Source organism: Chrysemys picta, chromosome 1 (assembly GCF_011386835.1).
Source record: "Chrysemys picta bellii isolate R12L10 chromosome 1, ASM1138683v2, whole genome shotgun sequence".
In the NCBI taxonomy this organism is placed as follows: domain Eukaryota; kingdom Metazoa; phylum Chordata; order Testudines; family Emydidae; genus Chrysemys; species Chrysemys picta.
This window is the reverse complement of record NC_088791.1, coordinates 87,816,580-87,834,468: the sequence shown is the minus strand read 5'-3', so window position 1 is coordinate 87,834,468 and position 17,889 is coordinate 87,816,580. Positions and strand designations below refer to the sequence as shown.

Below are 17,889 nucleotides of genomic sequence, written 5' to 3'. Positions count from 1 at the left end.
ACCCCTCACCTCTTCGGCATTTCGCCCCACCCGCTGCCTCGTAGCGGCTCTAGCGCCTGGCTCCGCGGCCGCAGATTCGTCGCTTCGCATTGGTGGGAAAAAGCCCCGGCGGAGGGGGGGAGGGAGTGTCTCCGGCCCGCGGGATTCGGGAACCCTTCGCGCGCTCGGCCCCTGCACCCGTCAGTGGCGGGGGCACGCGGCCCCTCCCCCCCGGCTCCAACGGCCTAAATCTCGGCTCCGTGCCGAAAGTGGGAGGCTGCGGGCGGCGCCTCATTTACTTCCCCCGGTAGAAGCGACTGAGTCGACGTGGAAGCTGGTGGCGGCGGCGGCCTGGGGCAGTGAGGACCGGGTAGCGGCGGCACCATGGGTGAGGACCGGGGGCTGCGGGGACGGGTCCGGCTGGCGCTTTGCCGGCGGGGGCAGCGCGAGACTCGGCCCCGACGTACCGGGCCCGGGCCGTGCTGCTGCTCGGGGGCGGGGAGCCAGCACCCCGGCCCCGGCAGCAGCGCCCCTAGGGGAGCGGCACACGGGCGGCCTGTTCTCCGGAGGCGGGTGCGGAGCCGCAGCAGCCGCGCGGTGGGGAGAGAGTGGGAAGTCCCGGCCTGAGGCGAGGGCGGCTCTGCGTGGGTCGGTCCCGTGGCAGATTGTGCCATTGTCGCCACTTCAGGGCGCGGTCCCTGGCTAGGATCAGGTGGGAGCAGGCAAAGCTGCCTCCCCGGAGCCCCCCAGCAGCGGGGGACACGCCAGTTGAAACGCCAGTCGTGTCTTTACAAAGGCCTTTGAGAGAACAGATGAAAGGACCCTACAAAGGTAAAGCTAGGGCAGAGGCGGTTAGGAGTTGGTTAGAGAAGCCCAGTGGGTGAGGCACTGACTGGACTGGGGCCCGGAGCCATGGGTTCAGTTCCCAGCTCTACCACCACTTTACAGGGTGACCTGGCCAAGTCAGTTCCTTACCTGTGCCTCCATTTCCTTATCCGTTAAAATGAGGATAATGATACAGATCTTCTTTGTAAAGCACTTAGAGCTATGGGTGTAAAGCGCTGTAATCTCCGTCTGGTCCCAGTGCCACAGTCTCCCCTGATCTCTCAAATAACTTCATCTGATGTGTTCTCCTAAACCATACTTGAGACGTTGCCATTTACCTAATACAATACAGCATCTATTTGAAGGAAAACAAAGTTAAATGCAGCTTTATATGTTCTACTCTGTACAGCTAAACACCAGGAATGTTCTTCAAAGTGTTGATGACTTTAGTAGAGCCATGAACTCAGTACTTAATAAAATGGGTGTAAAAATACAAAGAGGATCTGAGATGGATATATTGGACTGAAGTAGAATCTGGTAGGATTTATGCAGACACTACTATTTGTGGTTAGTTATTGCTATAGCTCTGGTTGTGAAGCAGTTTCCAATCAACCTTGCTTTTCTGTTGATCACACTTCCTCAAAGTGGGTGTGTTTCTAGTGGGGTCGTCCAGGGATTGGCTCCTGGCCCTATGCTATTTAATTTTATCAGTGATCTGGAAGAAAACAAAATCTTAGTTGATAAAGTTTTTAGATGATACACAAATTGGGGGAGTGGTAAATATTGAAGAGATTTACACTATACAGAATGATCTAGGCGGCTTGGTAAGTTGGGCACAAGTAATCAGTATGTGTTTTAATACAGCTAAATGCAAATGTACACCTCTAGGAACAAAGAATGTAGGCTATATTTACAGGATGGGGACCTGTCCTGGAAATAGTGACTCTGAAGATTTGGGGGTTCTAGTGGATAATCAGCTGAACATGAGCTTGCAATGCATCTTGGTGGCCAAAAGGGCTAATGTAATCCTTGGATGCATGAACAGGAGTGGACAGGTTATTTTACCTCTGCATTTGGCACTGGGGTGTGACTACTGCTGGAATACTGTGTCTAGATCTGATGCCCACAATTCAAGAAGAATGAAATTGGAGAGGATTCAGGGAAGAGCCACAAGAATGATTAAAGTGAGAAACTTGAGCTCAATCTATTTAGTTTAACAAAGAAAAGATTAAGTGGTGACTTGATTACAGTCTATAAGTACCTACATGGGGAACAAATATTTGATAATGTGATCTTCAATCTAGCAGAGAAAGGTATAGCAGGACCAGCTGGAAATTGAAACTAGATAAATTTGAAATTAGAAGGTGTAGATTTTTAACAGTGAGGGTAATTAACCACTGGACCAATTTACCAAGGGTTGTGGTGGTTTCTCCATCACTGACAATTTTTAAATCCAGATTGAATGTTTTCACTGAAAGAGCTGCTTGAGGAATTATATTGGGGAAGTTCTGTGGTCTGTGTTGTACAAGAGGTCAGATAAGGTGACCAGATGTCCCGATTTTTGAGGGACAGTCACGATTTTTGGGTCTTTTTCTTATATAGGCTCCTATAACCCCCCCCCACCCCCGTCCCAATTTTTCACATTTGCTGTCTGGTCACCCTAAGGTCAGATCATGTGACACCAGTGGCCACTTCTGGCTTTGGAGTCTATGAAATCATTTTGGGCTGGACACTTAAGAAATATCAACTGGAAATAAAATTAGATTTAAAGCTGTACCACATCTAGAATATTGTGTGTAATTCTGATGTCTTTTTAGGCAGGATATTTGCAAAATTGTTGACAGTTGAGGTTGCAGGAGGACATGTCCCATGCACCCAAAACTTCTTATTGTTGGGCTTTTAAAGTTAAGGGAAAAGAGTTGTGCATTCCTGTCCACCTTCATATTGCCTGTGACACTGTCAATAACACACTCCAGTGCTCTGTAGGGCTTTCACTTACATCTCCAACAGATGCAAAAGAACCCAGTATCATCAACCTTGCATTCAGAATGCAAAACTTCAATAGTGACTTCATATGCTTTTATATCAATTATATCAACACATCTGACTGTCACATGTTCCATGTATTTTGGAAGTTACTCTGTGTTAACAATGTTGAGGTCTCTCAAAGGTGACACCTATTTTTCAACAGTTTATAAATTTTCCAAAACTGCAAATTGTACAACCACTACACCCAGAAATCCATAACTAGCCAAAGATTATAATCCACTTTTATTTACGAAAAGTCACTCAGAAACATTAGGTATTCAGCATTCTTTCCACTGGCAAATTGCAATGATATAACACAAATGTAATTATATAAATGGGCTGTTGAAGAGAATTAAGATAATGAGATAAGGTAGATAGTAGGGGGAGGCGAAGAGAGGCATAAATCTAGCAGGTAAATAATGTAAAACTCCTCTTCTACAGAGGGTGAGGGTAGAACAAATTACTGCAGCTGAAAGTCTGCAGAGCACATCAATTTACTAGGGTTCTCTCTTTAGATGGGGCACATCTTTTTGAAAAGGGAGTGGGAGAATCAGGGGGCTAATTCCATTAACCAGTTTTATGGATTAAGATGAGAGAAAGTCCTCTGAGCTTTTCATGTAAGATTTTCTGTCAAAGCGTGTCTCCTGAAATACCTTTTTCACGTTGCGCCATTTGCCACTTTGCCGTTACACTTCATTCAGATCAGCCATGTCCTATTACTATTATTATTTGTACTACAATGCTGCCTTAAGTCCATTGAGCTAGGAGTTGTACAGATATAATAGCAATGGTTCCTGCCCCATGGATTTTAGAGGCCAGCCCCATGCCTGCTCCTGTATTTCCAAAGTCAGTGATGTGCTCCACGTTTGTAATGGAGCAGGCTTAGAGAGGAAAAAGTGAGACTGGCACGTAGTTTCCATCCCTTTTCTACATAAGTACACTATTCCTCTCCCCTCCGTAGAAAAACGTAACACAAACACACATTTATAACAAACAAGCTATTTGAATAGGATATTTTTACTATGTAACTGCTAACTTGGGTTCTGTCTAGTATTTAGGATCCTAACTGATATTTGTCCAGTATGGGTTACGTTTTACATGTTTGGCTGTTAACATTCGTGGGTCGGGATGTAATATTGTACGGTGTCACGTTTTGTTTTAAATGACCCTGTCACAATTTCCAAGTAACTGTACCTATATTTCCCCACTGTGGTCCGACGATGGCACCCACTTAAATGTTTCTGGCTCCCTGCCATACCTCTCTCCTGGTTGGAGAATTGTGTCTCATTCCCTGTTGACTGGGGGTTTTAAGGTTGCCCAGCTCCCTGATCTACACTGTGTTATCTCCAGAAAGCCATTCTGCTTAAAAGGCCAGCACCTGTGTTTTGCTTTCTTTCCAAGGGCTCTGACTAGTGTATTGACAACAAGTTAAACAAACACATTTATTCCTTGGCTAAAAACATTACAGAGAAAATGTATACAAAAACAATAAACATTGCTGTGCACATGCAACTAGCTCACAAGAGATTACCCATCAGTCTTGTGGAGCCCTGGCAGGCTAAAGTCTTACCAACCCTTCTGCAAGGGTTGGTGACCTCCATGGCACAGAAGATCCTGTCTGTCTGCTAGATCAAGTAGAAAAGCCCCAAGTCATTTTAAACTTACGCTATTTATCCAAAAATCCTTTCTTTGTCTGTTGGTCTTTGGAGAATCCAGGTTGAACAAGTATTGCGAGCCTTCCCAGGAGATGGTGCTTCTCTGGGGGTATTACAACTACGTGATTTGCCTTAGTCACCACCCACTGTTTCCTATTGGTGTAGGAACTGTGGTAGCCCACCCTCATGGAGTAGACCACAATCATTCATTTAAAATAATGAACCACAAAGATATTTAACTTATTTCAATATGGTCACCTTAGGATATGGCAGGAAGTTGCCATATCTGTCAGTCTTTCCCCTACTAGTCTAAAATTTTAATAAATTATGTTCTTGTTTGCTTAGTGTGCAATGAATATAAAAGCAGTGTCTGACCACAGGTACATTTCCTTAATGTGCACCAGAATGAGATGTTGGGACAACCCCTATTTAAGTAGGAGACTGTTTCAGGTCTGCTGCTCCTACAGCATTGGACTGGGACAGTTCTCTCAAAGATATGCTTGTTATATAGCTAGCAGCAAACAGTGTGCCGGACAGATTGGCTGTGGAATACCAAATAAGGATGTTGCATATTAGACGATTGACACAAAGTTAACTGGAATGGTGTCATGAACTAAGGACTCACTTCAAAAATAATTTTATTGCTTGTGTAACAAAACTCGGCTTGGGGGTGGACTCTTTAGAATAGGCATGCTTGTAGGACTAATCATAACAGTTTGATGTAAAGTTTTCTCATTAATTTGATTTGGAGGTGTCTCCTATCAGATAAGGTCAAATTTTGAACCTAGCCCATCTCTTTAAAGCTCTGAATTTAAACTAATGACTGACTAGAATGTACTCCACATGGATTAAAAAACTCGTCTCCAAAAGGAAGTCAGGTAATTAACGTCTCCACTAGTTTTCAGTATTGTACTGTCTTCCTCTACAGTGGAAATGAAGATAGTTGAAGCTGTTGCTTAACAATCTGTCTGTTCAGCCACCCTTTTCCTATTCCTGTCCCAGCCTAGGTGAACATTTCTGAAGGTGGGCTAGACACCTGTTTGTATACATTTGTCAGTGCACTTTCATAATCTTTAAACTTAAAGACGTGACTACACTTAAAACACTGCAGCAGTGCACCTGCCCCACTGTAATGCTTCAGTGAAGATGCTATTAGGCTGACAGGAGAGCTGCTTCCATTGGTGTAGTTAATCCACCTCTGCAAGAGGCAATAGCTATGTCCTGTCAACAGCATTGTCTACACCTGTTGAGCCTCTCCTGTCAACATAGCACTGTCTACAGCAGGAGGTTAGGTCGGTAAAACCCACACTCTAGTGATGCAGTTATTTCACACCCCTGAGTGACGCAGTTATACTGCTGTAAGATTATAGTGTAGACCTAATAGGTAGACCTGGCCTCAGTTAGCATGTATCAGACTCTACAGCAGAGGTGGGCAAACCTATGGCCCGCAGGACCCTCCTGCCCGGCCCCTGAGCTCCTGCCCCAGGAGGCTAGTCCCCGGCCCCTCCCCTGCAGCTTCAGCTCACTGTGCCGCTGGTGCAATGCTCTGGGTGGCAGGGCTGCAGAGCCTGGGTCTGACTCGGTGCTCTGTGCTGCGCGGTGGCATGGCTGGCTCCAGCCAGGCAGCGCGGCTGCCTGTCCTGGTGCTCTGGGTGTCGCGGCTGTAGCGCCTCCAGGCAGCGCGGTAAGGAGGCGGGGGGGTTGGATAGAGGGCAGGGGAGTTCGGGATGGTGGTGGGGGTATGGATAGGGGTCGGGGTGGTCAGAGTGGGGGCAGTCAGGAATGAGAGGAGGGGTTGGATGGGGCGGCAGGGGGTGGGCAAGGGTTTTGGGGGCAGTCAGGGGATAGGGAGAAGGGGCGGTTGGATGGGGCAGGGGTCCCCGCAATGAGAGGAGGGGTTGGATGGGGCAGAGTTTCCGGGGCCAGTCAGGGGACAGGTAACAGAAGGGATTGGATGGGGCAGGAGTCCCGGGGTGGTGGCTGTCAGGAGGCGAGAAGCAGGAGGGGTCGGATAGGGGCCCGGGCCAGGCCATGCCTGGCTGTTCGGGGAGGCACAGCCTCCGCTAACCGGCCCTCCATACAATTTTGGAAACCTGATGTGGCCCTCAGGCCAAAAAGTTTGCCTGCCCCTCCTCTACAGCATGTACCCTATTAAACCAATAAATGTACATGTGGGTGGGTCATACTGAAGGAGAACTTGATTTCCTTTCTAACATCATCAGGTTTTGAAGGTCCATGTGTAATTTAATGTACCAGAAACATAGAGGGCAATAGAAAAAGGAATTAGTTCACTATCTGCTGATAGAGAAGCAAATGCAAACAGCAGGAAAGATTACTTCTGCCACCTGATCTTGCTGACTGAGGTCAAACTTTTGGAGAACAGGAAGGGGCAGGTATGTAACTAATCAACAGCTTGAGCTGTTTTTAGTTCCACTGAAGGGAACAATCCAGTTGTTCAGACTAGTGGATCTTTTTAAAGCAGATATACTTCCTGGTGTTCTTTGACAACGTGTCCTATTGCTCTCTTACTTCTTAGTGTTCGTGCTACTGCAACATGGTACTGAAATTTTGTTTCTGTTCTGTTTTTCAGGTGGCTTTTTTTCCACTATCTTTTCCAGTTTGTTTGGCACTCGGGAGATGAGAATCTTAATATTGGGACTAGATGGGGCAGGAAAAACAACAATTCTGTACAGGCTACAAGTTGGTGAAGTTGTTACCACCATCCCCAGTAAGTGCTTCTCTAAAGAATAACTGATCCAGTGAAGATCTAATCATACACTTCCTTTGTTTATGAAGTGTGTGCACACAAAGTTTGGTTTAGTTAATCTGCAGTCTTTAGAAGTTGCTGGAACCTCATGCATCCTTGTTTGTGTGTCTTCCCATATGCAGCTACTATTGTGTGCTGTAGAAGTACCGGGAAAGAAAGTATTTAATGCTGCTAACTACACACTAGTAGCCACACATTTGAATTTTGTTACCGTGAGTTTGGTAGATTCTTATTATGGTGTTAATGTGCACTAATGATGGCAGTCCAGCAAAGTCAGGGTCTCAAAGGTATCTTTAACATGAACTCTGTGAAGGCTCTGTTTGTCTACACATCAGACTCTAGACAGGAAAGAGCAAGTCAATGCTAAATTCATTTTTGCTCTGTTTATGTTCATTCTCACAGGGAAATCAGGGGTCTCTGGGCCTAAGCCTTTGTTATAAACAACACTCCTATTTAAAACAACCATATATATACTTTTGTAACTCCAAAAATTTTTTTAAAGTTGCTTTTATTTCATTTAAAATACTGCATCTTGTCTTTCAGTCAAAGCATAGTGCATTTATTTGATCCTCAAAAAAGCAGCTAGTAAGATGATCTATGAAGAAGTATGGACTTAACTAGCTGTGTAGGCTTTAATTATACTTGTGAGGATTAAAGATTCTAACTGAAGTTAGAATGTATTACAGCTCCTCTCTTGCTGGAATGTTCTTCCCTGAGAGCAGCTCTAAGGTAGTCTCTCTTTATATATTTCAGCAATTGGTTTCAATGTTGAGACAGTAACGTACAAGAATCTAAAGTTTCAAGTCTGGGACTTGGGAGGACAGACAAGTATCAGGTAAGAAATTTCAGATTACTGAGACTGATATGGCATAACCAACTGGAATGAACGCTGGGAACCTGATATTCAGAAGTGCTGACTATGTAAAACTTTGGTGGGAATCTTGGGTGCTCTGTACTTCTGAACATCAAGCCCATAAATTTGATTTTAGAAGCATTCCAATTAACATGAGGAGATAGTGGTTGTATGGAATGTTCTTAGGTTTGGTTTGGCTAAATACATTAAACTTTGCAATCTAATTTTCTGATACAAAATGCCCTTGGAAACTTTATCTGCATGCAAATAAAAATGTTAAGGAAATAAGGTCTTTCAATGAATTTATCTACTGATTTATGCACTGTTGAGATAATAGAATTTGGTTATGCTTAGCTTTAGTTTCATGTATCTTTGAAAATATCTAGACATTTTAGCATGTTAGGCTAAAATGATAAATAGGGCTGTCGCTTAATCGCAGTTAACTCATAAAAATAGAATACCACTTGAAATTTATTAAATATTTTGGATGTTTTCTACATTTGCATATATATTGTATTCTGTGTTGTAATTAAAATCAAAGTGTATATTTTTGATTACAAATATTTGCACTGTAAACCGGGGAAATAGTATTTTTCAATTCGCCTCATACTAGCACTGTAGTGCAATCTCTTTGTGGTGAAGGTGCAACTTAAAAATATAGATTTTGTTGGGTTGTTTTGTTACATAACTGCACTCAAAAACAGAACAATGTGGAACTTCGGAGCCTGCAGGTCCACTCAGTCCTACTTCTCATTCAGACAATTGCTAAGACTAACAAGTTTGTTTACATTTGCAGGAGATAATGCTGCCCTTTTCTTGTTTGCAATGTCACCAGAAAGTGAGAGCAGGCATTTGCATGCCAGGTGTGCTCAACATTTGTATGCCCCTTCATGCTTCGGCCACCATTCCAGAGGACATGCTTTCATGCTGATGACGCTCGTTTAAAAAAAAAATGCGTTAATTAAATTTGTGAGACAATTCTCCCCCAAGGAGTTCAGTGTCCCCTGCTGTGTTCTACCCGCCTTCTACCATATATTTCATGTTATAGCAATCTCGGGTGATGACCCAGCACATGTTGTTGTTCATTTTAAGAACACCCTCACTGTAGATTTGACAAAAAGCAAAGAAGGCACCAATGTAAGATTTCTAAAGATAGCTACAGCACTGGACCCAAGGTTTAAGAATCTGAACTGCCTTCCATAATCTGAGAGGGATGAGGTGTAGAGCATGCTTTCCAAAGTCTTAAAAGAACAACACTCCGATGCAGAAACTACAGAACCTGAACCACCAAAAAAGAAAATCAACCTTCCGCTGGTGACATCTGACTCAGATGATGAAAATGAACATGTGTCGGTGTTCACTGCTTTGGATTGTTATTAAGCCAAACCTGTCATCAGTATGGATGCATGTCTCCTGGAATGGTGGTTGAGGCATAAGGGGACATGTGAGTCTTTGGCGCACATGGATGTCTTGTGATGCCGGCTACAACAGTGCCATGAGAACGCCTGTTCTCGCTTTCAGGTGACATTGTGAACAAGAAGTGGGTAGCATTGTGTCTTGCAGGTGTAAATAAACGTGTTTGGGCGGTTGGCTGAATAAGAAGTGGGACTGAGTGGACTTGCGGGCTCTGAGGTTTTGCACTGTCTTGTTTTTTAATGAAAGGTTTCAGAGTAGCAGCCGTGTTAGTCTGTATCCGCAAAAAGAAGAACAGGAGGACTTGTGGCACCTTAGAGACTAACAAATTTATTAGAGCATAAGCTTTCGTGGACTACAGCCCACTTCTTCGGATGCATCCGAAGAAGTGGGCTGTAGTCCACGAAAGCTTATGCTCTAATAAATTTGTTAGTCTCTAAGGTGCCACAAGTCCTCCTGTTCTTCTTTTTGTTTTTTAATGCAGTTTTTTGTACATAATTCTACACTTGTGGGTTCAACTTTCATTAGGGACAGATTGCACTACAGTACTTGTGATAAATGAATTGAAAAATACTATTTCTTTTGTTTTTTTACAGTGCAAATACTTGTAATAAAAAAATATAAAGTGAGCACTGTGCACTTCGTATTCTGTGTTGTAATTGAAAATAATATTTGAAAATGTAGAAAACATCCACAAATATTTAAATAAATGGTGGTATTGTTTAACGGTGCGATTAATCACACAATTACTTTTTGACAGCCCTAATCTTAAATTTAGGAATGGGTAACAAATTCCTTTGAAAATTTTAATGAGTAATGATATAGTACAACAGTGGGAATATGGTCACCTCTTGCAGTAGATCTTCTCTTGTTTGCCATGTTTTTCAAAAATAGATTTTTACAAACTTTCGTTGCTAAAGATCAAGAACTACTTTCCTCAGGTGCAAACCTCACTTTTGATTCTGAATAAAATACTTCAGCAGGCACAATTCTTCTAAAATGAAGATTTAATTGTTACTAGTTAGTTACTAGTCAGTTTAAAGAATCAAATCAGGTCTTATTTTTTGCTTGATTAATTTTTTTGCCTTAATAGCAAAATCCATGGCAGATGCTTTTCACACAACCAGTTTTGTGAAACTTAAATTAAGCTTTAACTAGAGTTATGGTAAAAGATATGGCTAAGAAACACTTAACTGAAATATCTGCAGCACTGCCCCTCAAAACCATGAATTTAACTTTGGCACATCTTAATTCCCCCAATAAATAGTTGTCCCCAGGTAGTTTTACTCACTTCTCTTTTGAGCAATAGTGTCTGGAGTGGTCTGCTCCTTTCCTCCCCTTTTAAGACACCAGTTGCCTTTAGGCCAATTACCTGGAGGGGGACAACTCTACTTTCCCTGAGCAAGTGGTTTTTTCAAGCACTGGCCATCACAGTTATAATTGCCATTGTGTTGGGTTCCTTTCACTTAATAAAATTAAACTTCATATGAACTCAACTAGCCTGTTCTTCTTTTCTAGGCCATATTGGCGGTGTTACTATTCAAATACAGATGCAGTCATTTATGTAGTAGACAGCTGTGATCGAGACAGAATTGGCATTTCAAAATCAGAACTTGTTGCTATGTTGGAGGTAAGAAAACAAAGATACTGTTTAGATAATTAAAATACTAATTGCAGATCTTTCCTCTTAAAGTAAATCTAAAACAAACCAGCAGCTACCACAATGAACCCTGCTTGGAATCAAGTATCATATTACAGTAACTCCATACTTAATGTAGATTTGTTCCTGAAAAATGCTACTTTAAGTGAATCCAATTTTCCTATAAGAATTAATGTAAATGGGGGGTTAGGGTCCAGGGAATTTTTTTTGCCAGACAAAAGACTGTACACACACACAGCATAAGTTTTAAACAAGTGGGGGGCAGCAGACCTCCTGACACTTGAATCCCCCTCCCCACACACACACACAGCAGTGGGAGGGAGGGACAGCTGAACTGCCAGGCAATTGGTAGCCCAGCTGCTGGGTAGCTGCTGCACAGGGAACTTAGGGAAGCTGGTCCACCCTGGTTCCAAGCCCCCACCAGCTAGCTCTAATGGGCTGCTCTTTCTGCAAGCAGTGGACAAAGCAGGGAGCTGCCCAACAACTTTATAAGGGAGCATTGCGCAACTTTAAACAAGCATGTTCTCTAATTGATCAGCAACGAGATGACAAAGTGAGGAGATACTGTACAAAGCTTTTGACTGCAGAATATTTGCAATATGTTTAATGCTTTTGTCAGTCTTTCATGTTTCATGTCAGTTCAGATAAGCCTTTGTGTGGGCACCAGACTGAATATAATCTGTAAGAAGCTATGCTAGTAAGTGCTTTGTCATTATTCAGGGTCCAGTTCTGCCAGCCTTAAGCTGAGTAATATCAGTGATTGTAAGTAATCCTATTATAAAGTTTAGTATCTTACAATGCAAGGGTGGCAGAATTGTGCCCTAAGTAATTGAATTTAATAAACTTTGAATACCTTTATTGGCCCAATGAATGATAAGTCTATATTTTGTTTTACAGAATACTTTAAATCCGTCTGCTCTTGGTCAGTTTCCCTTAGGAAGCAGTTTCAAACAAAGAGAACTGGCATCAAATTTTAGTTTAGGTTTACCAGTAAGCCTAGCTCCTTACTTTTGAAGGATTTACTGTATAGAAAAGACTGAAAACCAATGTTTTCTCTACATAAATAAACCTGTAGTTTGCTTTAAATTCTCAGGTCAGGGGAAGAACAATGTTACTTGCATAGATTTTTTTTTTTAGGAAGAAGAGCTGAAAAAAGCCATTTTAGTGGTGTTTGCAAACAAACAGGACATGGAGCAGGCCATGACGCCCACAGAAATGGCAAACTCACTGGGCCTACCAGCTTTGAAGGACAAAAAGTGGCAGATTTTCAAAACCTCTGCAACCAAAGGCACTGGGCTTGATGAGGCAATGGAATGGTAAGTAACTGTTTAACTCAAGTCTTGATAACTAATGCTGTTATAATGTTCCTCAAAAGGATCTAACATTGGATATTTTTGGTGCTAATTTTAGCTTTTTTCCAAATGAACAAAGCATGGGCCTATAGGCTACATGATTATTCCAGTGCACCATGCATCTTGGAAATGGAGTCTGCAGTAAATAAACTTGCTTAATTTTTTCCTTAGGTTGGTGGAGGCCTTGAAGAACAGGCAGTAAATCAACCTTGCCACATGATGGTCAAACACATCCAAGCATCTTTTTCTTTACAGTCAAGCAAGTTAATGCCACACACTGTAAATAGGACTGATGGAATTGACTCTTGTAAAGGGGGCTGACTTGTCTTGTAAACATACACTGAAGCAACTGAATGTGTCTGTATTATATTAAAATACTCCTTCCTTGCTCTCCTGTATCAAGGTATGTACTTATGTTAATTTGTATGGAAGACTTAATTGAAAATAGACTGAGACAGGCTAGAATAAATCTTTTTGTTTTGAATTTTAGTGGCATCACCTATTTTATTCATGTAAACACTAAAATCTTTGAAATGTGCATATCCCACACTAGAAGCCTGTCACTGGTTTTGAGCTACCTTAAAGTGCTATCGGTTGGAAACTCAACTGAGCATTAGTGCTCACTCACAAGTTGAAAAGCCCAGCTCTGAACACCTTGATACTAATTTCAAAACTAGAAACACAGCTGCAGGATATATCTAGCAGCTTTGAAGCCAGTGCAGGGTTCATATTTTAACACATGATGGTAACAAGTTTTGTTTGAGCAGATAAAGTATTTTTCAAAGATGTTTTCCCACAAATGTTACTATTGCTCAGTTCTAGGGGCTAGGATTGAATGTCACCTTGGGTAAGTGATAGTGTGCACAGCTACAGGGAGTTTAAGTATTTAATGTGATGTCCATACTATAGGAGTCCTCAGTACCCTACTGTGTACCATTTCAAGTGGGAAGCTACTTCACCCATCCCCCTTCAGTTCTCTGTGTTCAGGAGTACTTCTCCCCCTCCCCTACCACTCAGGCCTGGTCCACACTAACCCCCCACTTCGGACTAAGGTACGCAAATTCAGCTATGTTAATAACGTAGCTGAATTCGAAGTACCTTAGTCCGAACTTACCGCGGATCCAGACGCGGCAGGCAGGCTCCCCCCCTCGATGCCGCGTACTCCTCTCGCCGAGCTGGAGTACCAGCGTTGACGGCGAGCACTTCCGGGATCGATTTATCGCGCCTAGACCAGACGCGATAAATCGATCCCAGAACATCGATTGCCTGCCGCCAGACCCAGAGGTAAGTGTAGACATACCCTCAGAGTTAAATGTGGTAGTTATGAGTACTGGATGCAGCTGCTGTGCTTAAGTGGAACATGCTGGTAAGAAAATGGAAAACTATAGAGAACAGAGATAACAGCAGAGTTATTTATCCTTAACCCATGGACTACTTAAGGGACTTGCACAGCTGTTTATGGTAGATTTCATGTGCTTAACATACCTGAAAGATCAGGGCACAGACCTTTTTTAATCATATCTTTCATAAAATAGGGAGGAACACTGAACATCAGTGTACTTTCAAGCACATTTAATTAGAAAAATGCAATGTCTTAATACATTAAACTGTACATTCATAGGTTCCATATTTTACTCATGCAGAGCAAGTTGGCTTGTTACATTCTCTGCATGAAAGGAGAGCAAACGGCTTGATGGTTTTACATAAAATCCTAGGTAACTGATAGGATCTGTGCAGACTTTAAAATTAATTACAAATAAATACATTTTGTAAAAAAATGAGATACTGAGTTTAGTCAGGCTACTGCATCAGGAGTGACAAATGCTCTCTACCCTATGTTAATGTTGGAAAGAAATTCAGTGCTCTGAATATCTCAGCAAGTAGAGTCCTCTTGGCTTCTAGTACTGCACAATCAGGTTTATGCATCAAATATATACATGACCATACAGCTGTTTCTAAGTATGTTTCATTCCACCATTGCTAAGTCTTTTAGTGCATGGCTCCTTGGTTTCTTGGCCTTGTAGCCAGGGCGCAGGAATTCTATTTTTCTCTTCCTTGCTTCTATTTTATTCTTGTGTTTCTTCAGCTTCTTCCTGGCAGCAATGTCAGGGTTTGCTACAGTCTAATAAAAAGCAGAAATTAATTTTTGCTTTTCAAGAATATGGTGATGTTTAAAGCTGACATTGTCCCTTTAATTAAAAAAAATCTCTGATCAACTACCTCTGAAGTAATGTGTCCTACCTTTAATGTTGCCCTTTCAGTAGAAAACAATACTAAAACAATCAGAGTTGAGAATAAAGTCTTACCTGCAGGGCTCTCTGTTTTTTCCTGATAGCCCTCTTCTGACTAGCCTGTTTCTGCACAGAAGCAAAGGCAAGTGAAAAAGTCTCCAGCCCAACTAATTTCTTGAGCAGTTCTATGATTTCCTGGGATAGGTTCTTCAGTGTTGGATCTAGTAAAATAAAGAGATGACTTTAAGTCCTCACTCTGAAACAGTCTACTTAGAGGACTCTGCTTGTAGATTAATGATTTCTCTTCCATTTGCATGAAAACACAAACTCTTAAAAGCAAAGATGTGTCTCTGGTGCTTATTTTCCAATGGCCTAACCTGCATGTAACATTGGAACACCCCCAGACAGCACGTTTCCTGTAGAAATGAATTGCACACATGCACATTAACGCCTTCCTGAACACTGCTTAAACAGGAGTTGCACTAATGTCTTTTCATGGCCATTATCAGTGGGCCACAATGGACAGTACTCATTCAGGAATGTCATGGGAGGGAGGGAGAAACAGCTAACAAGAGCATAAACAAGGAATATTTCATACACTTCAAGATGTGTACTCCTCCCCACTCTACTTGCCTCCAGCTCTTACCACTTCATACTTGTAATAAGCTTGCCTATTCCCAACTCACCATCTTAGCACTTTGTGTGCCATGCCTCTTGGTCACCTTCTTTGTCTGGTTCTATCACCCTTCCTCCATCACATGTTCTCACCTTCAAAGGCCTGCATCACTGCCCTCCCCATCTAAATCACCTCTGCTCCACCACTGAGGCACTAGCCATATATGCTGACTATATTTTAATTAGCTGTCACTCCGTGAATGAAGGCAGCTGGGTCTGAGGAGACAATGTGAATGACAGGGTGTTTGGATTGGGGCTGTCTGTATGGACAGCACAAACCAGAACAGATCCAGATCCAGCTCCATTTCCTTAGTGGGGTTTGGCAGTTACCTTGTTCTGCGTAGGTGCTACTCAGCTCTCTGTACAGAGGGGTGATGATTGTTGGAAGGTATGGCTTGATCCTGTCTTTCCCAAGATCCACTGCTACAGCTCCAAGGAACTTAAAGATGCAAGTTCTCTGAAAGTACAGACATGCCAGAAATATGAGAGCGAGCGAGAGAGACTGGAAGGGGAAAAAAACGTACAGCAGTGGTATTTTTTTTTTCCCCCACGGACCACCTGATCTTTCCAAATGTTATTTGTACCGTTAGTTAACTATTGTAAAGCGCTTTGGATAAAAGCACTATATATAAAAAACCTTAATAATAAACATTTTTTGTTCTACAAATAAAAGCATACAGCTCATTTTGATATCAGTAGTCTTACCTTTCTAATGCAATGGATGTGCCCTCTTTCCCCCGCTGGGGCGGGGAAGGAGGGGGTCTCTACCATGCCACAGAGCTGAGGCTGGGAAGGAGGGGTAGTCTCTCTCCTGGAGCTGGGGAAAAGTCACCACCGCAGCCCTGCACATCCCAAATTCCCCCCACCCCCTCCCATCTACCCCTTATTCCTCAGCATCTTCTCCACAGTCCAGGCACCTAATTAGTAGAGCCACGCAGGTGGGTGGCCCTTCATTCTCTTGTGAGTGACCGCCCAGGTGCGCACCTTAGAGAGAACTACTGGCGGACCACCTGAATGGAGCTCGTGGGCCACAGTTTGAGAGCCCTACTGAACTGTCACCATGAGCTGTGTGGCAGCACACCAGTGGGGAAGGTAATGCTTGTGACCCTTGCTAAGAGAGGGGGTGTGTTCTGGTGCTTCATGGGAGTGGGGAATGCATGTGAGAGAGGAGGGAAGAGCCTAGTGCCCCAGGCAGAAAGAGGAAGATAGCACTTTCCCCTATATGCCCGTCTGGACACTGAGCATTGCTTCCAGCATAAAGAACAAACATTTGTGGAGCATCCTGACTGGCCAATTCACTCAAAGTTAAAAAACACTAATATAGAGAAGGTGGAGGCCTGAGAGTGAAAGGAGCAGGAAGCAGAGGGGAGGGAAGGCAGGGCTGAGAAACAGGCTGAGACTCTCTACAGCAGCAAGTTCCATCTCTCACTAATCAGAAACTTTTATTCCTCCTTAGCCTAGCACCAACCTCCACCTCCAGCACCTGCCTCCCAGCAGGCACCCCAAGCTAGTTCCTGAGGGGCTAAAGGACAGCATGTGTAGGCTTTCCCATTGTGCAGCTCCCAGTGCTGTCAAAGGGAGGGAGGGACAACACAGTTCTTACCTTCACAGGGTTTTTAGGGGAATATGCTGCTTCTCGCTTTGCCATCAGAGAGAGTCTTTTCATCACCCACAACACTGTGGCTGGACTGCTTTTCTCTTCTGCTTCGCCTTCCTTCTCTTCCTGAGCAGATGCTGCCTTTTCACCTTCATCTTCAGAAGCAATTTCATGATCTTTGGTCTCCTCCCCCTCCTCTGAATCCGGGACCAGAAGGTAGAGAACTCTGGCCACAAACAACAAGTTCTTTATAACCTTCAACAGCATAAAGAAAAACCAATTAAGCTGCCAGTACGGACTCTGGGGCATGAAGGAGGCAGGTGAGAGGTTTTAAACAGGTCAGGATTATCAAACCCAAGGGAGTGTAATTCACGTAGACCGCCGCACACGGCAAAGCAAGTTTTGCATGTAGAATACGGACACCCCCCTTTGGACCCAATCCAAAGACCATGGAAGCCAATGGAAAATTCCCATGGACTTCAGTGGGTTTGGGGATCAGGCCCTTTGAGAGGAAAATGTATTAAGGCCATATAGTTCAGAATTATGCCATAGCACAGCCCAGAGAGTTAACTCCAGTGCCATTACCGAGGCTGCCCCGGGAGCTGGTGGGGATGCAGGCTCTATGTCTAGCCAGGGCCTGCAGTAGGAGTGCTCCTTGTGGCCTGCTCAACCTGGAACAGAATCTGGCTCGCACTGGGTGGATCTAAGCCAATTCCAACTGACATCAGAACTCCAGCTCAGCCATATAACCCGAGCTGAGTGCAGAAGGATCGGTTCACAGCAAGCAGTCAGGCTTTGATTCTCCACACACTCTGAGCTGCACTTGCAAGGGGGGGAGTGAGGTGAGCTGGCTG

General features: G+C 43.5%; 2 protein-coding genes across 2 annotated transcripts in view; one reads left to right on the top strand and one right to left on the bottom strand.

Moving 5' to 3' along the window:
- On the top strand, positions 1-14,751 carry ARL1 (ADP ribosylation factor like GTPase 1). The gene is made up of 6 exons (XM_005305260.5): positions 1-367; positions 7,078-7,215; positions 8,008-8,089; positions 11,039-11,150; positions 12,318-12,496; positions 12,704-14,751. Exons 1-6 carry the CDS (start codon positions 364-366, stop codon positions 12,732-12,734), a joined length of 546 nt encoding a protein of 181 aa, XP_005305317.1. The 5' UTR covers positions 1-363; the 3' UTR covers positions 12,735-14,751.
- The window catches only part of UTP20 (UTP20 small subunit processome component), an 84,931-nt gene continuing 81,106 nt past the window's right edge, over positions 14,065-17,889 (bottom strand). Inside the window, exons 59-62 of the mRNA XM_065561380.1 lie at positions 17,042-17,290; positions 15,769-15,895; positions 14,839-14,984; positions 14,065-14,654 (exon numbers count right to left, since the gene is read on the bottom strand). Coding sequence (XP_065417452.1) covers positions 14,499-14,654; positions 14,839-14,984; positions 15,769-15,895; positions 17,042-17,290 — 678 coding nt within the window. The 3' untranslated portion in view covers positions 14,065-14,498. The remainder of the gene's footprint in view (positions 14,655-14,838; positions 14,985-15,768; positions 15,896-17,041; positions 17,291-17,889) is intronic.